Genomic DNA, 22,604 nt, shown 5'->3' with positions numbered 1-22,604 from the left:
CTACCCTCACTGCAGCGATAAACCAAGTCTAGAGAGACCTGGAACATGCAAACTCTCGAATTGTCCAGCTGCAGGAGAAGAATGCTTCGTTGCAGGGCAACCTTGACGTTGCTGAAGCTCCATCGGACGAGAAGATGCAGACCATTCGCACATTAGACGAGAAAGTGGCGCGCCTCCAGCTCAGCTCACAAGAGACAAAGAGGCTTAAAGAGGACAGAGTAGTACGCGAGGCCCTCGAGAAGGACTGTACAGACAAAGCACCGACCTGGAATATGACCACAACGAGGACTTGAGATTCAACACGCGCAAGAGCTGGATGAGGTAGCGGACTGATACGCACAAAGAGCTGAAACGACTGGAAGACTACCACACGCAAAAGCTGAAGCAGGCTGAAGATTGACTTCAGTCGATGGAGAGCTCGTTGCGAGTCAACAGAGCCGCATTGAACTCGAAAGAGAAAACGTTGCGCGCCACTATTGCTCGGCTCAAAGCGCTTCAAGAGGAGATGGAGGCCAAGAATAAGGATTTTGAGATTGAAGGAGCAGCGCTACGAGCTCAAGTACAAACACTACAGAGACAGCTGAGCAGATCGCTCCATGAAGTGGAAGAGCTGCGAGCAAAAGCTGTGGCAATGGACAAACGCTACAAAGACGGTTTTGACCTCTGGCTCGACAGCATGAACGACATGTTGGCCGCTGCACCAATAACTCGAGCTATTCGCGTACCACCTCGCCCTGCTACAGCGTAGCTCTGTCAACATTAAATAAATATTTAAAATAGAACCTTCTTTAACCTTCTAAATTAATATACATTCCATTTTTTCTAAAACAAAAGAAACAACCAAGCGTACAAAATTTATTTCGTTTCTCTATGATTCGCAGCAAGGAGGCACACAGCATCTTGAGGCCATCTACATTGGTTCCTCCAGGCTTTTCGGGTAAATAGTGCAGCGTACTGTGTGCCCCACTCAGTCTTTATCAAAATTCTTCAAGTCATTCCATTCGTCACGATCTTCGCGAAAGGATACATGCCTCAGAACCTCAAGTGTGAATTCATACGTCGCGAACGTTGTGCTGGCTGCGACAACGGACTTGAGTAGACTAGGCACAGTGCCTTTATACAGCCCACAAACACCTTCACGTCTCAGTACGTCGAAGAAGCACGACCAACTCGACGAGTACATTGGGATGACTCCGTACGTTGCGCAACGCGGCACGTGACGCATCTGCATGCGCTTCTTGACTGTATCCAATGGATACACCGCCAGCTTGGACACTAATCCAGCCACAGCACCACTTCCAACATACGACAACGCTGTCGTCACTGGCATCCACGCGTTGGCTTCTCTATCCTCTTGCTTGTTGCGATGCTTCTCCGACAAATCACTCAACGCCGAATAGATACTAAAGCTCAGTCCCATGTATGGTGCGATCTGGAAGACGGTAGCGCCTAGTCCACTATAAAAGCCACGGATTCCCTGTGTTGTCCACGTGTGAAGCACCAAGCTGCGCATTGTCGGGAACCGTTTGGGCATTCCCTGGCTTGCAAATGCCGTTCGGAAGAGGTCCAGCGGGTATGTCACGACTGTCGCAGTGACACCTGCAGCTGCACCATTGACAGCAGCGATTACGGACGCTGGGACGTTAAGATCGGTGTTGTTTCCACTCCGTTCCCAGCAACGGGTCAACTCGCGGTAGCTGGCAAACTGCAGCGCCGAGTAGCCCACCCAGAGCCCCGAGGCCGCAAGGTTTCCTCGCCAGAAGCTGCGTAGTCCTTCTTCAGCGTAGATACTGCGCACAGCCTGGAGCAAACCAACGTATTTGGCTTCGATAAGGCCGCTGGTAATAGGCGCAGGTTGCACCTGAAAGCGGATCTTGAGGAGGTCCAGTGGCGCAGCAACCAACCGCGTCATTCCTGGAGACGACAATACATATAAAAACACGATAAGAAATATGACAGACGGTTAGAAATGACCGCAGCTTGTAATGTACCCCCAGACACGGCGCCGGCCAATGCTGCCTCGGTGGTGGAGGCGCCGCGTTTGTCCTCGGTCTTGGCAACCACCATAATTGCGCTGCAAGTTCTTCTGCTTCGTTTTGTTTCGTGGCGGCTGATGGCTGATGTATGCGAAATGCTGTGCTTACATTTTTTAGGTAATTTTCGGCCTCAAAGTTTATATTCTGCAATATTAAGTGTTTGTTAAATATGTATTATCGTAGGTTTATCCTTGTTGCGTACCTTCACGTCACCTTCGCGCGGGCTGCAGGTGCTCCATTGCTGTTGCTGTGGATGTGCTTACTGGTGAGATCAGAGCTTCGACCACTCGGTTGTTGCTGCACTTTGACTTGTCGACGTCTCTTACTTCGCGCATCATTTTCGTTGTGGTAGTAGATGGAAGATTTCTTGGCAGGTGCTACCGAAGTAGCAGCATCGGGGTATGTAGGCACCCGGAATAGGAAGGCAGGCGCCAGCACCACGAGCACCACGAGGCAGGCGATCAGGAGATCGGTCCAAATGTCCACACCGCCAGTCTTAACGATCGGAGTATCCATGGTCGTCATGGTCGTCAATGGTAGTCGTCGCAGATGCAAACAGTGGCTCGTCGCCCGAAGTTGAAGTGGCCGTGAACGGGCACAAAACGACGGGTCCTCCTTTGCCAAATCTGATGCGATTTCTGAGAATATTTGATACTATCGCTTTTGGCGGGTAAGTTTCCGCCACTCAAAACGTGCGGCCATCACGGGCATTGAGCTCCTCGCCGTCTCTAGCTCAAGCGTCCATCCTCACGTCTACTTACTTAACATGCGTTGGCTGCAGCTATCCCGTGCTGCCGCTGGCCTGCGCCGCAGCAGCCCCGCCACGCTGCGTCTGTGTCCGACGTCGTCTCTGCTGTCGCGAAGCTTCAGCGCCGCTGTATCGGACTCGGACGTGCCACCCTTCGCACCGGGTTTCCCCGTGCCCGAGGGCTACATGAGCAATCTGCGCAATATAGGTATCTCCGCACACATTGATTCCGGCAAGACGACGCTTACCGAGCGCATCCTCTTCTACACTGGCCGTATTAACGCCATCCACGACGTGCGTGGCAAGGACGGCGTCGGTGCCAAGATGGACTCCATGGAGCTGGAGCGTGAGAAGGGTATTACTATCCAGTCCGCCGCCACCTACTGCTCGTGGAAGGACTCCAACATTAATATTATCGACACACCCGGTCACGTTGACTTCACTATTGAGGTGGAGCGTGCGCTGCGTGTGCTGGACGGCGGTGTGCTGGTGCTCTGCGGTGTCTCGGGCGTGCAAAGTCAGTCGCTCACTGTGGACAAGCAGATGAAGCGTTACGGTGTGCCTCGTATTGCCTTTATCAACAAGCTTGACCGCATGGGTGCCAACCCTTGGAAGGTTATCGGAGACCTGCGCACGCAGCTCAAGCTGAACGCCTGGGCTCTGCAGGTGCCGATTGGCGCTGAGAACGACCTGGAGGGTGTTGTGGATCTACTGACCATGAAGGCTCTACGCAACAAGGGCGAGAGCGGTGAGGTGATCGAGGAGTCTGACGACATTCCGGTTGAGACTCGCGCTCTGGCCGAGGAGAAGCGACTGGAGCTCATTGAGGCGCTTGCCGATGTTGATGACGACATTGCTGAGATGTTCCTCATGGAGGAAGAGCCCACTGTCGAGCAACTTAAAGACGCCATTCGTCGCGCCACCATTGCGCACAAGTTCGTGCCGGTCATGATGGGATCGGCCTTTAAGAACCGCGGCGTGCAGCCCATGCTTGACGGTGTCATTTCGTACCTTCCGAGTCCGTCGGAGGTCAAGAACTACGCTCTGGACCAGTCGAAGGGTGAGGCTCGTGTCGGCGTCCCGTGCTCTCCGGACGCGCCTCTATTGGCGCTTGCCTTCAAGCTGGAGGAAGGAAAGTTCGGCCAGTTGACTTACATGCGTGTCTACGCTGGTACACTCAAGCGCGGTGGCTTCATCTACAACATGAGCGACATGAAGCGCATTAAGGTGCCGCGTCTGGTAAAGATGCACTCGAACGAGATGGAAGAGGTGGAGGAAGTTGGTGCCGGTGAGGTTGTGGCCATGTTCGGCGTTGAATGTGCCAGTATGGACACGTTCAGCGACACGAACCAGGGCAAGTTCACTATGACGAGTCTGCACGTGCCTGAGCCGGTGATGTCGCTGGCCGTGACGCCCAAGAACAAACAGCAGATCAGCAACTTCTCCAAGGCGCTTAACCGCTTCCAGAAGGAGGACCCGACGTTCCGCGTGCGTGTGGATGATGACAGTAAGGAGACGATCATTAGCGGTATGGGTGAGCTGCACCTGCAGATCTACGTGGAGCGTATGAAGCGCGAGTACAACGTGGATGTGGAGACGGGAGCACCCCAGGTCAACTATCGTGAGACGATCCGTCAGCGTAGTGAATTCAACTACCTGCACAAGAAGCAGAGCGGTGGCTCTGGCCAATATGCCCGTGTGGTGGGCTACATTGAGCCACTCACGGAGGAGGAGGTGGAAGAGCTTGACAATGCGGGTAACACTTCGGGGGTTGTGTTCGAGAACGCTATCATCGGTAACGCTATCCCTCCCGAATACATTACCGCTTGTGAGAAGGGTGTGAACGATGCGATTCAAAAGGGTTGGCTCATTGGCCACCCAGTGCAACGTATGCGCGTGGTGGTGAATGACGGTCAGTCGCACTCGGTGGATTCCAGTGAACTTGCTTTCCGTACCGCTATGGTGCTGGCTATCCGCCAGGCGTTCATGAAGGCCGACCCGTGCATCCTGGAGCCCGTCATGGCTGTGGAAGTGGAGGTGCCCAACGAGTTCCAGGGCACGGCCATTGCCGAGGTGAACCGTCGTCGCGGTCTCATTAACAGCAGCGACGCCGATGACATGCACACGGTCGTCAAGTGCGACGTGCCGCTGCAGAACATGTTTGGCTTCTCGACGGACCTGCGTTCGTCCACGCAGGGCAAGGGCGAGTTCACGATGGAGTACAAGACCCACGGCGTCGTTATGCGTGACATGCAGGAGAAGCTGGTGGCCGAGTACGAGAAGGCGCTGGCCGCCAAGAACAAGTAGATGTAGTCGCTCTCAGATATTTTGCCTTGGTAGACGGCTAGGGAATAGACCAGATAGACTACGATGCATTACAAGAACCCCCATTCATGTATTACTCTCTTCATTTTTGCCATCAACTGTTCCCATCTCTACCGTACACTGCCAAAAAACGTGTCACTCAAAACCCAAAAGTTCACATTCGCCAATTGAGATGGCATCAATAGACTACTATCGCGTGCTCAACGTCGCCAGGTATTGGCTCCCGTGGCCTTTGTTGCCTTCATCCCGCTCTGCCTCACCCCTGTGCGTGTGTACGTCAGAACCGCTTCGTTTAAAGAGATCAAGGCCGCGTACTTCCAGCTCGGTACGTCCCTCCTCGCTCTTACCTAATTTCATCATCTGATCGAGTTCTCTGTCATCTATTGCAGCTAAGTCCCTGCATCCGGATGTGACTGGCAATGACGAGTCCAAAGCGGAGCGTTTTAAGCATGTGAGCGAGGCTCATTCCGTTCTCTCAGACCCTCAGAAACGACGAGAATACGACGCATCTCGACCTGCCGAGAGCTTCCGCACGTATGACACATCGGGGATGAGCCAGCACCCGTACGCTGCTACTGGAGGCGCACCGGACCTTCGAGCACGTCCACTGTACGGTATTAACGAAGAGATTTGGCTCGCACACCACTACGGACCAGCGGCTCGACGTAGCGGAATGCCCCCGCGCTACTACGGCATGGACGTGGTGGAGGAGAAGCTCGAGCACCAACGAGAACGCATCCGACGTCGCCAGCGACACTTTAAACTCAATCGCACGTCCGGGTATTTCATGCGACGTGAAGCCCGGCTCAAAAAGCACGAGGAAGAAAAGGCTGAGGCCGAGACCGATCGTGAAGGGGAGAAAGGCAAACCCAACGACGGCTGTGTCATCAGTTGAGCAATCGACTAGAGATGAAAAGCGACACGTGTGGAGAATAACTATCTATTGAACTTGATCTACGAAAGTCTAGTTAGCACTGTTCCCGAGTCCGCGGGGTAATGCGTGAAGGCCCAGCGCGTACGAGTATAGTCTGGCGTCGATAGCATCCTTCTCACGGAGTTTGCGAGCCTCTAGCCAGTCCACAAGACCTTCCAGCGGCGCGTGTACAACGTGAATTATCTCGTCTGGTTCTAACTGCTGCTTCAGTGGAGACTGCTGCTCTTCATCGCGTATTTCCACCAGCAAGAGTCTGCATTTTCCATTTGTTACGCCTTGATCGTTCACCATTGGCGGGCCCATGTGCAGCACACGCGAGCCGACGTAGCCAGTCTCCTCTTTAAGTTCTCGCATAGCAGCCACTTCTGGTACTTCTTTTGCGTCAATAAGCCCAGCCGGGAGCTCCAGGACCCACTGACCCACTGGTGGTCGGAACTGGCGGATCAGCACGACGCGAGTCGGAGCTCCTTGCTTGGTCAGGAACGGGAATACCACCACTGCGTCGCATATTTCCTGTGTGTCCTGTTCCTGAGCTTCTGCCGACTCTGTGGAGCCTGTAACACCTTCAGATGAAGTCTTCGGATAGGTCGTAGTGCGCTCAAGCCCCGTCCAATGCCGCTCGGAGCCGTGGGCGTCCAGAAACAAGATGCGCTTGAGGCGGATCCACGGGTTCTCGAACAGCGTTTGCTCCGATACCACCCGCGGGAGCTTTGTATTGTGACGTTCAGAGGAGAAAAACCGCGCGGACGACACTGGAGCTGCAGCACGATATGACTCGGAGCTTGAAGGCACATTGCGAACGTGGAAGACGGCAGCACTACGACGCAGAGAGCGTGCAACCAGCATGGTGGTCAACTGACGTTGTGGACCGCACACCAAATAAAATACCCATTTCTGAATGACTACATGTACCAAATAACCATTTCAAATGGGTAGGACAATTGTCGTCTCAGCCAATGGATCGCCTGTTATTATCCAATTCTCGTGGTAGCCCGGAAGCGACTCAAAGACAGGGAAAATGAGTACTCCATCTGATGCTGCCCCGCCCACCGGCAACGCCACCGCCCCCATCAGCAAGAACGAGCTAAAGCGCCGTCTGAAGGCTGAGAAGGCAGCCAAGGCCAAGGCCGAAAAGGCCGCCAAGAAGGCTGCCGAGGCCGCATCCAAGCCTAAAAAGGCTGCTGCCACCGACGATGAGGAACTAGACCCCACCGCGTACTTCGCCAACCGCGAGAAGACGCTTGTAGAGCTGGAGAAACAGGGAATCAACCCGTACCCGCACAAGTTCCATGTGTCCACGTCGCTACCCGAATTCCATGCGCAGTTCGGCGACGCCGAGGCCGGTAGCCACCTCTCGGATGTGGTCGTGTCTGTGGCCGGACGCCTGCACAGTAAGCGCGCATCGGGCTCCAAGCTCGTCTTCTACGACTTGCGTGCGGATGGCAAGAAGCTGCAGATCATGTCGGACGTAGGAACGTACGAGAGCGCCGAGGCCTTCGCCCAGATCCACAGCATCCTTCGTCGTGGTGACATTGTGGGCGTCAAGGGCCACCCAGGCAAGTCCAAGAAGGGCGAGCTGTCCATCTTCCCTCAGCAACTGGTGCTGCTCTCTCCGTGTATGCACATGCTGCCCAAGAGCCACGCTGGTCTGACGCTGCAGCAGGACACGCGCTACCGTCAGCGATACCTGGATCTGATCATGAACGACGACAGCCGTGGCGTGTTCCAGACTCGCGCTAAGATCATCAACTTCATCCGTCGTTTCCTGGATGACAAGAACTTCCTAGAAGTCGAGACGCCCATGATGAACATGATCGTGGGCGGCGCGACGGCCAAACCTTTCGTGACGTACCATAACGACCTGCACATGAACCTGTTCATGCGTGTGGCCCCCGAACTTTACCTCAAGCAGCTGGTTATCGGTGGACTCGACCGCGTCTACGAGATCGGACGTCAGTTCCGTAATGAAGGCATCGATCTGACCCACAACCCCGAGTTTACTAGCTGTGAGTTCTATATGGCTTACGCTGACTACAACGACCTCATGACGTTGACGGAGAAGCTCTTCTCTGAGATGGTCAAGGAGATCACGGGTGGATACACCATCACGATCCAGAAGGAGCCTGGTGAGGAGCCCGTGACGATCGACTTTACGCCTCCGTTCAAGCGTGTGAGCATGGTGTCGGCTGTGGAGGAGGCCACGGGTGTTAAGATCCCCATTGATGAGCCCGAGAAGTGTCTGGTTATCTTGGAAGAACTGGTGACCAAGTACGAGCTGGAGTGCGCTCCGCCTCGCTCGATTGCGCGTCTGCTTGACAAGCTGGTGGGTCACTTCATCGAGGACAACAAGGCTTACTGGACCAAGCCGTTCTTCATCATGGACCAGCCTGTGTACAACTCGCCGCTGGCGAAATATCACCGTGAGAAAGCTGCACTTACCGAACGTTTCGAGCTGTTCCTGGCGGGGGCCGAGATCTGTAATGCCTACACAGAGCTCAACAACCCCAAGGTGCAACGTGAGCGATTCATCGAGCAGATGGAACAGGCCGCGGCCGGTGACGACGAGGCCCAGCCGCATGACGAGTCCTTCTGTACGGCTATGGAGTATGGCCTGCCGCCCACTGCCGGCTGGGGCTGCGGCGTCGACCGTCTCACCATGTTCCTGTCCAACCGTTTCAACATCAAGGAAGTGCTGCTCTTCCCTGCCATGAAGCCGGACGAGCAGGCTGCTCCGGCCCCGTCGGCTAGCGGTTCGGCTTCGCTTATCTCCTCCACGGGCTCGGTGGCTCTGGACGTGCTGGAGAAGCGTCTGGCTGGATCCACGTTCGTGAATGGCTCGTCCCCGTCGAAGGACGACACAGCCGTGTTCGAACGTGTCAAGGTTGTGGGCAAGGACATCCTCAAGAAGTACCCGAACGTGGAGAAGTGGCTGGACTTCGTGACGGCGTTCCCCAACGAGCTACGTGCCAAGTGGTAGATCGACGTGCTTTATGGTTAGAGAGGCCGTTCTAGGAAGTCGATACTGTAGCTGTCGACGTCAAACGATTGGGTTTCTTTATCGACAATACATGTTACTTGAACGCATGTCGACCTTGCTCCTTACTTGTTTCTCAAACCGTCGGATCATCATAAGCCAAAACTCTAGCGGTTCTCCACGACAATAGGCAGGGTGATCTTAGTCTGCACGTCCAGATAAGATGCGCACACTACGCGAACCTCGAACTCGTACTTGCCTGCAGACACAACAAGAGGTCAGAATCAAAAATAATGCTGTTAATTGCGCACCTCGACGTACCAGGAGCCTCGGGGCCTAAGAATCCTGCCTTCTGTTCGACTAGTTGGGATAGATCCAGGCACTATGTACATCGTAGCAGAGCGATGTAAGTAAAACGCATTGCAATAATTAAAAACTGACAGGGCGCTTACCTTCCAAGCCTTATACAGTCGGCCAGTTCCCTTGTCCATGACGAGGAACCACACGTGCTCCTTGCGGAACGGGCTCTTCGGATCAACTTGATCGTACACTGTAGCAGCCAGAGAAGCCTTCTCGCCTGCTTCCAGATGTTGGCGTTGCAGAGTTGTCTGCAGAGTGAGCCAGTCTCCAGGTTGAATGTTGGGCTCGTCCAGAACAGCCAGCGTCGTGCCTTCCAAGTGCAGCTTCGGTAGTCGACCTTCCACCGCAGCAATACGCTCGTTCTGGTCGCGCAGTGCCGCCTCATCGGGTACAAAGCTTCCCTGTGCAATGCTAGACAACAGCGACAGCGCACGCAACAGCGGCATGGCAGGGTACGCGCGTTTCACCAGCTGCTCAGCAGCCATCGTCGCGAAGATATCCACCAGGAACGGCAGCTCCAGAAGCACCTTCTGGAATCTCTGGTCCACCCACGATGGACGGGACACACCTCTAAGCTTGTCTCGGCGTAGATACTGGTACAGCGCCAGCATATTCTCGCGAGCGACGGGGTTCGGGTGCTTGCGGATGCGGCTAATGACCTCGCCAGGCAGAGCCTTGGCTGCCTCCATCTTCTTCGCAAGCTTATCGTGCGTCTTAGCGCGGAGTTGGGCCTCATTTTGTGCGTCATTTAAGATTCCAGCTGCGGGTCCAGCCATCTCGTCACAGGACAAGAGCAGCTCCACCACGTCGTGGACACTCATTTTCTCCGTCAAAGCTTCAATGAAGCTTGCATGAGTAGCACGAGAAATCTGCGTACGATCACTGCGGCCAGATCCTTTCTGTAGCCAGTAGACGAGGTACGCGAGACCTGCGAAGATGACGCCGAAGTACATTAACACGAACACGGACCCGGTGCTGCCGCTGGTGCCGCTGAACATGGAGGCGAAGGCCACGTCCATGAGCATCGACTGACGGCCATCTGGGTGACCGTATTTGCGGTAATTTTCCATGCTTTGCGGGTCCGTGAGCGCCTCGTACGCCTTGGTGACGCGTGCGAATTGGGCTGCAGCCCGCGGGTTGTGAAGATTCTTGTCAGGGTGCAGCTGTCGCCCTAAAGCGCGGAAAGCTTTCTTGATCTGACGGGAAGAAGCCGAGTCGCTCACGCCTAGGATCTCGTACGGGTCGAACACACCCGATGTGTCCACGCTCTGTAGAGCAGAGAGACAGCGCCAAAGCAGACCACAGGCCACGGCCAATAGCGCCAAATGCAGTGCGAATCCGCGAGAACGCAGCTTCTTGGGGGTGCGAACGACGCGGTAGATCGTGAAGAGAGTGGCAGGCACTACGTACAGAGCCAGCATCACGCCCGTGAACGCGTAGAACGCGCCATCGGACTCGGACAGCAGCTCGTCCGCCATTGCTCCTTTTGGAAATGCCACGTTGATACGTCACTTTGACGGGGATGGTGATCTCGCTTTACTGACCATTAGTATTATTGAAGCTGACGGGCCAATCAGAATACACTATTAGAAACAACCCTAGAGCGTTTCAAGAATACACGAAAAACTTAGCAGTAGTGCGCATTGTTCAGAGCTCCTTATGCCGGCAATAATAATCGCTAAGTTTATCTTGTTGATTCCTATTAACAGCCCTATCTTGAAATGCGCTGCTGCTTTTAGCAGTGGTGTCTCTCTTCAGTATTCAGCGCCGTTCGACAACTAAGAACAACATGAAACGCTAACGCCAGATGAACCGAAATCCAGTCACAAATAGCCGTCGCTGAAGTTTTTTATGGCGCAGGAAACGTGTTTTGTCGATTTTCGCTGACTCGCCCACAGGAGAAGTCTTCCAAAACTGAAGACTTGTCAGCGGCATTTATAGCGTTAGCAATAGCAGGAGAACCACCAGAGTTGGTTGGAAACTTCATTCTACGTTCTTCCCAATCGAGCTCGCTATTGTGTTCCAGATCCAAATACTACTCGTGAAAGATTTTGTCAGCATGTCAACTCCGTTGAAGGCTCTGATCCAGGAGCGGCTGCGAGCAAAGATGGTTTGTAGACGAACCGACTATGACGTGGATGATAACTACGAGCGTGACTCAGATCGCGTGCATCACCAGCCTGTGGATGTTATTGAGTACGATATCACTAGTCGTGACGATGAAGACAACAGCTTAAGAAATACGGGAACTCGTGGATCTACCTCTCGGCGCAGTAGCGCACCGCAAGGAAATTATCCTGTTCGACTTCAGACGCACATCGATCCGTCGGCCTACCTAGTTCAATCGCATCATGACGATCGGCAATACCCACCCTCGAATTCATATGCATCCAGCCAGGGTGACCGACAGCGCTTTTCTCGCTACCCTCGCGAACAGTATCGTGACACGAATGCATACGACCAGCAACAGCATCACCAGAGAGACCAACGCCGACGACAGATTAGTCACCACCGTATCCGTGAGTTGCCACCGCGCCATGAGTATCTGCCTCGGCATATCAGTAGACAGCCAATTCAAAATCGTGCTTCTGAATTACCCTGGCATCGCTCCGACCATGGGTCTCCGACGAGCAACATCAGTTCCACGACCAGAAGTCTCTATCGTGCTGCGTCTAGCCCAGTACATTCCCCGTCTTTGCGAGCACACCGGCAGCAAAAGTATGTCTATATCGATCAAGATGACTACAGTCATCATCGCCGTGACATTAAGAGTTCTCCCAGGATCGCAGCATCCAGCAATTCGACTCATCAGACGCAACATCAGGACTACGATCAACGTCAGCACTACACCTGGAAGTCTCGTGACCAAGATTCCCATCCCACCTATGAAGTGAGAGACCCTTCTCCGACACGACACCATGATCGCGTCGGCTATCAAACGCCCGACAAAGCCGTTCGGCGGCCCCCAATGAATACCAAACAATCCATTCAGACAAAAAGTACCAACTCTGGAAACCGCGTAATTCCCCCGCGGAAACTGCAGTCGAAGGAAGTCACACCCCCAGCCGTCACAAAGAACTTTGAGCAACTAGAGCGACACTCTCCACCCCAGCTAGACATGGAAATCATCGAACCGCCTGCTAAGACTATTGGTCGGACCCGGGTGTGGGATGAGATCATGTCGCCTGAGAGCCGCCTCGCAGCCAAAGCATTCGTCGAGAAACGGCAGCGCCGCTCCGAGAAAGGCACCCCCAGGACGATGGCCACTCAGCGGTGGCTCGAAGTCATCGACGCCCGAGCCAGTCGGCGTAAGGCCGGTGTGTAGTTAAAAAAAAAAAACTTGTATTAATAACTTAGCTTTAATAAAATACCTAAATTTTCGAAGAGTACAAAATGTTGCCTCCATGAAAAAGTATCTTATCGACAATAATAAAATCCGACAAAAAAATCGGACGTTGAAGATACTAGTGCGACAAAACGTTACGTCCTTACAAAACCGAAGTCTAATTATATACCAACCTCCGCCCACCATTTTCTTTTTTTTCGAAGTATCAGTGATGCCATCGTATGGATCCAAGCTACCGCCGCAGCCGCTGACGCCGGCGTCGTTTTCCCTGCGTGGGGCAGGCTTTCTCGTCGCCACTGCGTTCATCGTGAGTGTGGTCTTCATGGTGGCGGTCATGCAGTCCGTGGGGGTGGACGAAATCGCATCGAATCAGCTGCAGAACGACGGCGCATCATTCCCGGCACTTCGTCTCGCAGCAGACACTGCGTTGGTCCAAGCGCGAGTCTTGCAAAACCTACCGTTGAGTGTCAATGCAGAGGGAAGCAGTACTATGCGGGTTTCTATCGCCTTCAGTCAGGACCACCCCGTCACTCAAGGACAATATGTGCCAATGGACGAGGTATCAGATCCTTTGAATTCCATGTAATTGTCATAAGGCTCACGTTTATATTTGTCCTGTTAGGCTAAAGCAGCTCCGAGTGTCTCCATTGAAGGGAGCGCAACCGACAGCACCGAGCGCTACACATACATGCTCATCGACATTGATGCCCCGGATCCAAAGGCTCCGACACACGCGCCATTCCTGCACTACATTCTAGCGGACTTGGCAGTGAATGGACAAAGCGCTCAAAAGAACGAGGTCGTGGTGGTTCCTTACTACCCGGTGACCCCTCCTGTTGGAGAACACCGTTACGTGTCGCTTTTGTTCCGCCAACAGGAAAGTGATTCCATTGCACCCGATGCAGAGCTCACATCCAAACGCTCCAACTTTGACGTAGCTGGATTCGCCAAGAAGCACAAGTTGGATCTCATTGACAAAAGTTATTTCCATTCGCACCCAACCGCCCAAGACAACTGAAAGACAAAAAGGAAAAGACAGCTGCATACTTTTTCACAAGATTGCTTAAGTATAGCTACACTGGTTTAAAATTCTAACGGCATTCATCAGTACGGAGTTGTTTCTGTTGTCTCTGCAAAAATTGCACAAGTTGTTGGTGTTCAATCGGTAAATGTTGCAGTTGATCGGGTGTAGCTTTGACGAGTTTGTCGAATCGCTTGGCAAACTGAACGAGCTCGAGCTGGGCTTTTGGCAACTTGAGTAGCTGCTTTTCGGGTAACCGCAGCAGATTCTGTAACATTTCCTGCTGCGCTGGTGTCAGTTTTTGTAGGGACTTCACACTGGGTATGCTGTTAATGGGAGGTGGTGAGTTGTTGTTCTCATTCTCCATCTTGTTCGATTCCCGGCGAGAGTGAAGATGATGCTCGAGTTGTTGGAGTTTTTGTGCAACTTTCTTGCGGACTAGCAGTACAAATGGTGTTCCAGGTAGTTTACTCTGTATCATTTAGTACCAGGTTGTGTCAGTCAATGAGTTTACGCAACACATCTTCATTTTTCTGCTTACCAATCGTGAGTCGGCGTATTTTTCCGAGAGCATACGAAGCTGAGATTCCTCTTCTTCCGTCGACGTTGTGCTGGTCACCATTAACTGATCAATTTCGCTCGTAACTTCACGTAACACAGCTTTTGCCGTGACATCGGGATCCTGACGTTTGTTCTGCTTGGTAACGTTGTTGAAAGGTGGGGGCACTGCTGGTGGCGGTGGGATGATCAAACCTGCTACGGCGATTGCAGGGCTCACACGTCTCTCTGTTGCTGGTGTTGGCGACTTGAAGCTTGCGAATCGGCGAAGACGTGTGTCCAGTGCATCAGAACTCTTAGACTCGCTTAGTCGAGTTGGCTGGAGCTGAACCATACTCGTTGATCGAAGCAAAGGCACATTTCGAGTAGTCGATCGATATTGTCGTGAGCTGTAGATGGTCTCGAATGTTTCGTCCAGGATCCCCAGCGCGGACTGCGGATGTATTTTCTGTTTCGAGTTGTTGTCCTTGGCACCCTCTTCATATTGGCTTAACCCCGCCGCGATGTCAAATAGGCTTCCCATGACACAGACAGGAATCTCCTCAACATGCACTTGAGTCACAATGAAAGAGCGAGGCTGCTGGAGATCGATGAGTCTCGTTTCTCCCAACTATTTTTTGCCGTTGGTTTAAGATATAAATACGAGTAGGGTGCAGTCCTGGATTGAGCCGCAGATCTCTTTACTCGCCCCCACCCAGTGCCAAGTTAGTGCTACCGCGACTGCATCATGTCGACGCTCACGTCCGCGCAGCTACACGTGAAACGAAGCTCCACACGCCTTCATGCGCCGCCTGGTGGTGCCTCCAGTCTCTCCTTCGGTTGGGACTCAACAAAGTGGGGTTATTTCTTGATAAAAAAACTTAAACTAACTCAAATCTTCCACATTTTGTAGGTTGCGGAGGTCTTGGGACAGCTGAACCAGCCGAGCAAGCCCCTAACAAGGAAGAGCCTGCGTATTCACGCCCAAGGAGCAGTGATCGGTACGCACCTCCGGCTACCAGCTTCAGCAATAACAACAACGATGGTTGCTCGGGTTACTCGGTGTCCCAACCTGAACCGATCCCATACAACAACTACGCTCCACCACAGCAACCGTACGGACAGCAACCGTACCAACAGCAACCATACCAGCAACAGCCGTACACGTATCCAGCGCCTTACAACCCCACCACCCAAAACAACAACAGTTTCTCTAACCAGAACTACAGTAACAACAACGGGTTCCACGGCGGCCGTCCTCCGTCCTCCACGCCCAGTTCTCGTTCGAGTACTCGGTCCAGTTCCAGCTCGAGATCCTGGGGTTCTCAACCTCCTCTCACGTCCTCGAAACGGGACCAAAACTGGGAGAAAAAACGACGACAGTGGCTAGCGCGCAAAAACAGCAGCAATAACAACAACTATGGCGAGCGAACATCCACGCCCTCTTCAACTTGGAATAGTAATCCTGCTGGGGTGATGCTTGATGACAGCATTAACCCTCCGTCCCCGCTCTCGAGGTTCATGCACCAGCAGCAACAACAGCAGCAGCAACAACAGCAATTTCCACCAACGCCATGTGTCGACTATCAAAGGCTAGGGACGGCCAACAGTACTCGAAGTACCACCAGCTACACGAACCACCAGCCAAACCCAACACCAATCCAAACGCGGGGAGCGCGCTATCCCCCGGCTGGTGCCCCTTTGTCTCGTGCTGGACTCTCCACGGCATCTTCGACCACGTCGACAACTTCAAGCCGCAGACAGCCACCGGGAGGCCAATGTCAGTGGTCGCTGGGATGAAAACTACACATTATCGCGATGCAAGATGTCACCCGGTGCTTGAAGAAGACCTTGGTGAGTATTAGTGCAGCTCCAGTTAAAGCAAGTGCTGGAATGAATCGTTGCGTTTGGCATAGACAATTGTTTTCGTCGCTAGAGCGAATTCACTGTCAGGCACGACATTTCTATCTCCCAGTATCAATTTCGATGACGACAAATCGGTCGCCCAATAGGAGGACCATTTTCAGGACTATTCTGACTAAATTGGCGACCTTCGAACGTAAAATTCACCTTGCCGAAACCATGGACCAAAGTCTTTGGCAAAAGACTACTTGTAACTTAGTCCCTGAAAGACTCCAGTTAAACCTTCAGCTAACTGGAACATATCAAAGAGTATCTCCGCTCAGAAGATCTCCAGTGACAGGCTGTCACTTGACGCAACGCAAGCCCCCTAATATGCAAAGTTTGAATTGCAAACAGATCACCAGCACTCCGTCACGGAGTCTCGTGCAATCGGGTTGCAGGCAGCCTGCAATACATATACAGGTATTATCAGCCTCGTCCTGACTTCAATCACTGCTCCGTGTCGACCGCACCAGCGACCTGAAGTGCTGCCCGCTTCAACTACGCTCCTGATAATGTACGAGCAATGAGGCCGCCCCGCTTGATGCCCCGTATCGAATATTGCAGTGCTACCACGATAAGCAGGCGACTCACAGAACTTTATCACTCAAGTCCTAATCCTGAGCTTGTGTGCCCATTCATTATCAGAATTCACAGCGGCCACATCAAACAAAACTAGGAGAACGTCGTGTCAAACCCAGCGACCGGTAACGTCCAAGTCACTTGAGAATAGTAGTCGTCGACACCAAGTCTCAATTATGACGAGCCACGAGCAGCAGCAACATGGGGACGAGCCCCACCAGGTTGGCGTGGATGAGCTGCACGAGGAGCTGGACACCACACCTGTCCACGCTGCGGCCCGCGCTGGCCGAGTTGAAGATTTGCGCGAAATTTTGCTGGTCGATGCCACTCAGGCCGTGGCACTGGACAAGTACGGACTAACGCCACTCCACTGGGCTTGTGACCGCGGAGAGGCAGCGGCAACGCGTCTACTACTACAACACGGTGCGGATGTTGATGCCGTGGAGAAGCGCATGTTCAAGCGGCGGCCACTGCACCTTGCAGTTCTGGCGAGCTCCGAGGCGACGGTGCGCGAGCTGCTGGCGCACCACGCCGATATTCTGGCCGAAGACTACCGCGGCTGGGCGCCGATCCACGGAGCAGCCTACAGCGGAGATGTGGACTCGCTGACGGCATTGTTGAACGCAGGTGCGAGCGTCACCACGCAGCTGACCAAGCGGCGCGAGACGGCACTGCACGTTGCTGCCTGCCGAGGTCGCATGGAGGCTGCTCGGCTTCTGCTGAAGCGCAGTTCTGACGGCGCTGGTGATGAGAGTCTGCTGGCCATGGAGGACGACGAGGGCTCCACGGCAGCACAGGTGGCGGCTCGCAACGGATTCGAGGACATTGCGTATCTGTTAGGTGGCCAGCTGCAATGAGTTTGCTGGAGATGAACAGAGCGACGTTGAAGCGAACCGTTCCCACTGGCATGGCCGTGCTTCAGCAAGTGTGTTAATAAGCTAAGAGTGAAATCGACGCAGATGGGCATCATTTATTGCTGCCAGAGCAAAGCGGGGCTTGTAGTGCACAATGCAATCTTGAGATTGTTCCCCGGCAAGGGTTCTGTGAATTAAGCGGCATGAGTTGCTTCGGGTGGCGACGGTGTTTGGGAAGAGGTTAAGTTGCTGCGCACTTTAACAGCGCCCGTAGTCGCGCGTTGGAAAGGGGCGGCATAAGTTATTGCCTAGTTGCTGTAGTCTATAGTGGTTGAACGAGCAGTGCCGTGAATGGTTCACCTGTAGGAGAACGTTAAACACAGCAAATAAAGCTGATGTAGGCTACTTACATACCATTATTCCATTTCGTTTCTACTCTGGCAATTCGTCTTTGCTTCTAGTTGTTGTACTGCAACTATGCTACCGATCGAGAGCAACTCCGAGACAGCCTCAAATGACGATCGAGCTCCAGGGCTGTCTCAGTGGCGTGCCAATGGTAGACATCGACAAATTGCTGTCACAAATTGCTGGAACGGAGTGGTACTGAAACAAGGTGTTGATGCAACCTTGGGGTTGCCTTAAGTTTGGCCGATGATACTAGATATTTGTCGAGGAATGAGAACTTCAAGTTGATGCATTAGAAGAATCAGTGCAAACAACCCTTTGCTTTTCTGCTGCCAATGCCGGCTGTGTCACAACTGAAAGTGCGATCGCTAAGACTCAAAAGATTCTAGCGTCAGCGTTCAGTCTTGAAGTCGAGGGACGTTTAACGGGTCTATCTTTTTGTCGTGTGGGTTGTAACTTCAAGCAATTTGTTTTAGCAATAAAAATTTTAGAAATTTGATGGCAAACACAAGATAAAAATAAAATGAGAAGAAAGAGGCGATGCATGTAGCGATAGGATGCGGAGGTTGTTAGCGATGAAACGTAGCAATAGGATGCGGACGTTGTTAGCGATGAAACTGCTGAAGCCGCCAAGGCCGACTTTCGCTGCAGCGGACGCTGAGGACGCCTCATCCTTCTCCAAGCCACGAAGCGACTCCGAATAGATTTACGGTTGAAGTAGCCGCAGTGCTCCGTGAAGAGTCTCGCAGATGGTGGGCTTGGTTACTTCCTGCGCTGCTAAGATAAGGTGTTAGCTTGGCAAAGCGTATTGCGTGCTGAAGAATCCAGCCAGCACCACTCCAACACAAACCGACGATCAGCCAAATCGAAGGAGCGCTAAAAGAAAACGGTGATCTTGGCGTGGAAAGCTTCTTTAGTTTTGAGCGTTACCGGGTTCCAATAAATAGTGTATAGAGAGACTGGCGAACTACGGCGTCGCTCGAGAAATAATCAATAGGCTACGGTGGGAGGTGGCGTAAGGCACCGGCGACGAGGTGACAAGCCTTACTGCTTGTTCTTGGGGGTGCCGTCCAAAGCAGGGAGATGATCTTTTGTCCGATCTGATCGATCACTGAGGTCCTTGTCGCTCGTGCTCCACCGCTCTAACACGGTGCTCAGGTTACTTGCGGTTACTTGACTGGACACTTCCTTCATCGCTCTGGCGAGATGGACAGCATGATGAAGGCTGACATGTCGAACGGCTGAGCCTGTCGCTTATCGAGAGGGTCAATACACCGCGCCTCACGCGGGAAGCAAAGGCCACGCAAAATGCGGGGCTCCGGCGTTTCGGGTGTCTCCATCATGACCATCGGCTGCGGTTTTGCCAGCAGCGGCGTCGGGAAATGCAAGTTCGTCCTCGCCGCGACGTCATCGTGAATGCCAAAGTCATTGAACCTGTTGGTAATGTCCGCGACTCGCTGCTTCTTCTTCCTGAGCAACATCTTTTCGCGCGAGTTGCGACGCAGTGGCAAGCTGTCGTCGTCCAGCACAGACGAGCTCGAGGGCGCGGAGGAACTAAGCGACACCTCCGAGCTGAGAGACAGACGGTCGTTCTCCAACATGAACTGCAGAGAGTGTCGGTCCTGCCGCTCCTGTTCGTCCGCCTCGTCACCGCTGCTGCTGGGACTGTCCACGGCGGCCCGTGAGCGCTTAAACCGGTGAACTGGACCCTCCACGAAAGGCGTCCAGTCGTCCACAGTGCCCCGTAGTGTGCCTCCGCTGTTGCTATTCTGTGTGGAGGCCTCGGCGGCCAGCGCCACGAGGTCGTCGCAGGCGCGGGATCGTTTCATGGCATGTACTTGCGCCTGCTTTTAGCTTATTTCGTTCCTGCCAATTCTCGAGGCAGAGAAGAAAAATGAAAATGAACGAGTTTTGGGCGCTTTATCCAGAAATCAAGAGCAAGCGCGGGAGAAGAAAGGCCGACGAGGAGAGAAGGGCCAATCGCGGCGCTCCCCGAACCGCGCGCGCAATTCAACCACCAAGTTGAACCAGCAGAACTGAAACGGCCGTCCCCAGAACTCGATACACTCGATCAAGTGGAATTCATTGTGAATTTATCCCACACGACGCCTATACAAGCGACCTCCCATAACTAATTCCCAAACGGCAAATCTTTGCTGTCCTGCTTCAAGCTGCGAGAAACACGCGCTTGCCTCGACTCCAACTTGCAGCCCCCTCGATTATGAGGTCTCGGAAACTGGACTGCGCTGCTGGAAGCGCTGAGCGACCCACCCACTGTTTCGGCTTCGCCGCGGCAGTGACACCGCTAGCGTTTGCTAAACTAAACTCGGCGGGGGAGGTCGAGGCTTTTTCTTGCCACGGGCTTATCGTTTCTCGCCGTGCGGCAAGTTCAAGCAGCCTGCGACGAGCGCGTCGTCCGAGCCCCGATTTAGGCAATTTGTAAATTCGTGGCCGTAAATCGTCGCACACGGGCGCCTAAATCGTCCGATCTTCCGAAACGCATGTTGAAGTTCCGGTGTCCCGCCAGAGTCGGGCCACGACAGAAAGCAAGGCCACAGCGGCAACATCAGCGTCTACAGGTCGACGTCGACGGTTGACTCGACTATTTAAGTCAGTCATTTGAAGTAATCGCGACCTTAACTACCTACAGAGCTCCGAGGCGGGGGGCACGAGCTTCGAACAATTTCCAAAGCAGATATTAGTTGTCGATCCATTCCAGCGGTGTCCTTGCTCCAATGACGGCCCGTCAAACAGCAGACGGCTCTAAAGTTTAGTCTAAACGCGCCTGCCGTTAAACAGCACTGAGACAGCGCTGATGGGCGCGCAACGCTCTGCTGCACCACGGCAGATTCGCCTCCAATTTGGTGGAGTTCGTGTTGTCAATTGTTGGCCAGGAATCTCCGGTGGAGACTCCACTGGCTGTAGAATCCACAGCGTGATTGGTGCGGAGGGGTTGTTCTCGATCGGCAGCACACGGTGCAGCACAACGATCAGAAGCAAGTTGCTGTTCGTCTGCAGCAAGCACATGTTTTTATTTGCCGTGTTTAGTGTTCTCCAACCGGTGACGCGCTGCATGTAACCTTTCACCACCACTCGAGCATTCAACCAGGTCGAACCAACCAGGATACAGTGTACACGGATCCGCAGACTGCGCAAGTTTCGCTGGGCAACAGCAGATTCCGCTTCGCCTGTCCACTGGATACGCCTATTCACGTGTGAAGCGCAGAACAATCAACCACTCAACCACTCAGCTGGTGCTGCGTGTTGCTTTGGTTCACAGAGCTCTTGCGCGTTGCCGTTGAGCTGCAAATTGCATTGATCATCGCAAGCCCTGCTTGCTCTGTCGGCGTCGGCGTCGCTGACTCAACGATGATATGATGCCCATCTGCGTCGATTTCACTCTTAGCTTATTAACACACTTGCTGAAGCACGGCCATGCCAGTGGGAACGGTTCGCTTCAACGTCGCTCTGTTCACCTCCAGCAAACTCATTGCAGCTGGCCACCTAACAGATACGCAATGTCCTCGAATCCGTTGCGAGCCGCCACCTGTGCTGCCGTGGAGCCCTCGTCGTCCTCCATGGCCAGCAGACTCTCATCACCAGCGCCGTCAGAACTGCGCTTCAGCAGAAGCCGAGCAGCCTCCATGCGACCTCGGCAGGCGGCAACGTGCAGTGCCGTCTCGCGCCGCTTGGTCAGCTGCGTGGTGACGCTCGCACCTGCGTTCAACAATGCCGTCAGCGAGTCCACATCTCCGCTGTAGGCTGCTCCGTGGATCGGCGCCCAGCCGCGGTAGTCTTCGGCCAGAATATCGGCGTGGTGCGCCAGCAGCTCGCGCACCGTCGCCTCGGAGCTCGCCAGAACTGCAAGGTGCAGTGGCCGCCGCTTGAACATGCGCTTCTCCACGGCATCAACATCCGCACCGTGTTGTAGTAGTAGACGCGTTGCCGCTGCCTCTCCGCGGTCACAAGCCCAGTGGAGTGGCGTTAGTCCGTACTTGTCCAGTGCCACGGCCTGAGTGGCATCGACCAGCAAAATTTCGCGCAAATCTTCAACTCGGCCAGCGCGGGCCGCAGCGTGGACAGGTGTGGTGTCCAGCTCCTCGTGCAGCTCATCCACGCCAACCTGGTGGGGCTCGTCCCCATGTTGCTGCTGCTCGTGGCTCGTCATAATTGAGACTTGGTGTCGACGACTACTATTCTCAAGTGACTTGGGCGTTACCGGTCGCTGGGTTTGACACGACGTTCTCCTAGTTTTGTTTGATGTGGCCGCTGTGAATTCTGATAATGAATGGGCACACAAGCTCAGGATTAGGACTTGAGTGATAAGGTTCTGTGAGTCGCCTGCTTATCGTGGTAGCACTGCAATATTCGATACGGGGCATCAAGCGGGGCGGCCTCATTGCTCGTACATTATCAGGAGCGTAGTTGAAGCGGGCAGCACTTCAGGTCGCTGGTGCGGTCGACACGGAGCAGTGATTGAAGTCAGGACGAGGCTGATAATACCTGTATATGTATTGCAGGCTGCCTGCAACCCGATTGCACGAGACTCCGTGACGGAGTGCTGGTGATCTGTTTGCAAT

At 53.7% G+C, this 22,604-nt stretch overlaps 16 protein-coding genes across 16 annotated transcripts; 9 read left to right on the top strand and 7 right to left on the bottom strand.

The window, feature by feature from the left end:
- The first annotated feature begins 173 nt into the window (after positions 1 to 173).
- On the top strand, positions 174 to 830 carry PPTG_06473 (hypothetical protein). Its single transcript, XM_008900402.1, has one exon. The coding sequence runs from the start codon at positions 410 to 412 to the stop codon at positions 746 to 748; it is 339 nt and encodes a 112-aa protein (XP_008898650.1). The 5' UTR covers positions 174 to 409; the 3' UTR covers positions 749 to 830.
- A 137-nt stretch (positions 831 to 967) lies between these two features.
- Positions 968 to 1,912, bottom strand: PPTG_06472 (hypothetical protein; the record flags this gene model as incomplete). The annotated part of the gene is made up of 1 exon (XM_008900401.1): positions 968 to 1,912. The coding sequence occupies one exon, from the start codon at positions 1,910 to 1,912 to the stop codon at positions 968 to 970; it is 945 nt and encodes a 314-aa protein (XP_008898649.1).
- Positions 1,913 to 2,240: 328 nt separating this feature from the next.
- On the bottom strand, positions 2,241 to 2,561 carry PPTG_06471 (hypothetical protein; the record flags this gene model as incomplete). The annotated part of the gene is made up of 1 exon (XM_008900400.1): positions 2,241 to 2,561. One exon carries the CDS (start codon positions 2,559 to 2,561, stop codon positions 2,241 to 2,243), a length of 321 nt encoding a protein of 106 aa, XP_008898648.1.
- A 118-nt stretch (positions 2,562 to 2,679) lies between these two features.
- On the top strand, positions 2,680 to 5,207 carry PPTG_06470 (translation elongation factor G). Its single transcript, XM_008900399.1, has one exon. The coding sequence runs from the start codon at positions 2,803 to 2,805 to the stop codon at positions 5,089 to 5,091; it is 2,289 nt and encodes a 762-aa protein (XP_008898647.1). The 5' UTR covers positions 2,680 to 2,802; the 3' UTR covers positions 5,092 to 5,207.
- A 452-nt stretch (positions 5,208 to 5,659) lies between these two features.
- On the top strand, positions 5,660 to 6,004 carry PPTG_06469 (hypothetical protein; the record flags this gene model as incomplete). Its single annotated transcript, XM_008900398.1, has 1 exon — positions 5,660 to 6,004. The coding sequence occupies one exon, from the start codon at positions 5,660 to 5,662 to the stop codon at positions 6,002 to 6,004; it is 345 nt and encodes a 114-aa protein (XP_008898646.1).
- Positions 6,005 to 6,031: 27 nt separating this feature from the next.
- Positions 6,032 to 6,917, bottom strand: PPTG_06468 (hypothetical protein). Its single transcript, XM_008900397.1, has one exon. It carries the CDS (start codon positions 6,887 to 6,889, stop codon positions 6,074 to 6,076), a length of 816 nt encoding a protein of 271 aa, XP_008898645.1. The 5' UTR covers positions 6,890 to 6,917; the 3' UTR covers positions 6,032 to 6,073.
- On the bottom strand, positions 6,910 to 10,906 carry PPTG_06466 (hypothetical protein). The gene is made up of 3 exons (XM_008900395.1): positions 9,470 to 10,906; positions 9,339 to 9,399; positions 6,910 to 9,276 (listed from the first exon to the last, which is right to left on the bottom strand). The coding sequence occupies exons 1-3, from the start codon at positions 10,853 to 10,855 to the stop codon at positions 9,185 to 9,187; spliced, it is 1,539 nt and encodes a 512-aa protein (XP_008898643.1). The 5' UTR covers positions 10,856 to 10,906; the 3' UTR covers positions 6,910 to 9,184.
- On the top strand, positions 7,062 to 9,020 carry PPTG_06467 (lysine-tRNA ligase; the record flags this gene model as incomplete). Its single annotated transcript, XM_008900396.1, has 1 exon — positions 7,062 to 9,020. The coding sequence occupies one exon, from the start codon at positions 7,062 to 7,064 to the stop codon at positions 9,018 to 9,020; it is 1,959 nt and encodes a 652-aa protein (XP_008898644.1).
- A 530-nt stretch (positions 10,907 to 11,436) lies between the features above and the next one.
- On the top strand, positions 11,437 to 12,702 carry PPTG_06465 (hypothetical protein; the record flags this gene model as incomplete). The annotated part of the gene is made up of 1 exon (XM_008900394.1): positions 11,437 to 12,702. One exon carries the CDS (start codon positions 11,437 to 11,439, stop codon positions 12,700 to 12,702), a length of 1,266 nt encoding a protein of 421 aa, XP_008898642.1.
- Positions 12,703 to 12,908: 206 nt separating this feature from the next.
- PPTG_06464 (hypothetical protein) lies at positions 12,909 to 13,866 on the top strand. The gene is made up of 2 exons (XM_008900393.1): positions 12,909 to 13,282; positions 13,346 to 13,866. Exons 1-2 carry the CDS (start codon positions 12,935 to 12,937, stop codon positions 13,739 to 13,741), a joined length of 744 nt encoding a protein of 247 aa, XP_008898641.1. The 5' UTR covers positions 12,909 to 12,934; the 3' UTR covers positions 13,742 to 13,866.
- Positions 13,770 to 16,187, bottom strand: PPTG_06463 (hypothetical protein). Its single transcript, XM_008900392.1, has 2 exons — positions 14,286 to 16,187; positions 13,770 to 14,216 (listed from the first exon to the last, which is right to left on the bottom strand). Exons 1-2 carry the CDS (start codon positions 14,823 to 14,825, stop codon positions 13,815 to 13,817), a joined length of 942 nt encoding a protein of 313 aa, XP_008898640.1. The 5' UTR covers positions 14,826 to 16,187; the 3' UTR covers positions 13,770 to 13,814.
- PPTG_06462 (hypothetical protein) lies at positions 15,030 to 16,195 on the top strand (the record flags this gene model as incomplete). Its single annotated transcript, XM_008900391.1, has 2 exons — positions 15,030 to 15,120; positions 15,195 to 16,195. 2 exons carry the CDS (start codon positions 15,030 to 15,032, stop codon positions 16,079 to 16,081), a joined length of 978 nt encoding a protein of 325 aa, XP_008898639.1. The 3' UTR covers positions 16,082 to 16,195.
- Positions 16,196 to 16,730: 535 nt separating this feature from the next.
- Positions 16,731 to 18,038, top strand: PPTG_06461 (hypothetical protein). The gene has a single exon (XM_008900390.1). It carries the CDS (start codon positions 16,942 to 16,944, stop codon positions 17,620 to 17,622), a length of 681 nt encoding a protein of 226 aa, XP_008898638.1. The 5' UTR covers positions 16,731 to 16,941; the 3' UTR covers positions 17,623 to 18,038.
- A 425-nt stretch (positions 18,039 to 18,463) lies between these two features.
- PPTG_06460 (hypothetical protein) lies at positions 18,464 to 19,909 on the bottom strand. Its single transcript, XM_008900389.1, has one exon. The coding sequence runs from the start codon at positions 19,851 to 19,853 to the stop codon at positions 19,215 to 19,217; it is 639 nt and encodes a 212-aa protein (XP_008898637.1). The 5' UTR covers positions 19,854 to 19,909; the 3' UTR covers positions 18,464 to 19,214.
- Positions 19,910 to 20,470: 561 nt separating this feature from the next.
- PPTG_06459 (hypothetical protein) lies at positions 20,471 to 22,403 on the bottom strand. The gene has a single exon (XM_008900388.1). The coding sequence runs from the start codon at positions 22,190 to 22,192 to the stop codon at positions 21,512 to 21,514; it is 681 nt and encodes a 226-aa protein (XP_008898636.1). The 5' UTR covers positions 22,193 to 22,403; the 3' UTR covers positions 20,471 to 21,511.
- On the top strand, positions 20,840 to 21,243 carry PPTG_21895 (hypothetical protein; the record flags this gene model as incomplete). The annotated part of the gene is made up of 2 exons (XM_008900597.1): positions 20,840 to 20,893; positions 21,073 to 21,243. 2 exons carry the CDS (start codon positions 20,840 to 20,842, stop codon positions 21,241 to 21,243), a joined length of 225 nt encoding a protein of 74 aa, XP_008898845.1.
- Positions 22,404 to 22,604: the final 201 nt, after the last annotated feature.

Source organism: Phytophthora parasitica, assembly GCF_000247585.1.
Source record: "Phytophthora parasitica INRA-310 unplaced genomic scaffold supercont2.9, whole genome shotgun sequence".
In the NCBI taxonomy this organism is placed as follows: domain Eukaryota; phylum Oomycota; class Peronosporomycetes; order Peronosporales; family Peronosporaceae; genus Phytophthora; species Phytophthora nicotianae.
Note: the sequence above shows the minus strand (reverse complement) of the source record. Positions and strands in the feature narration are given on the sequence as shown.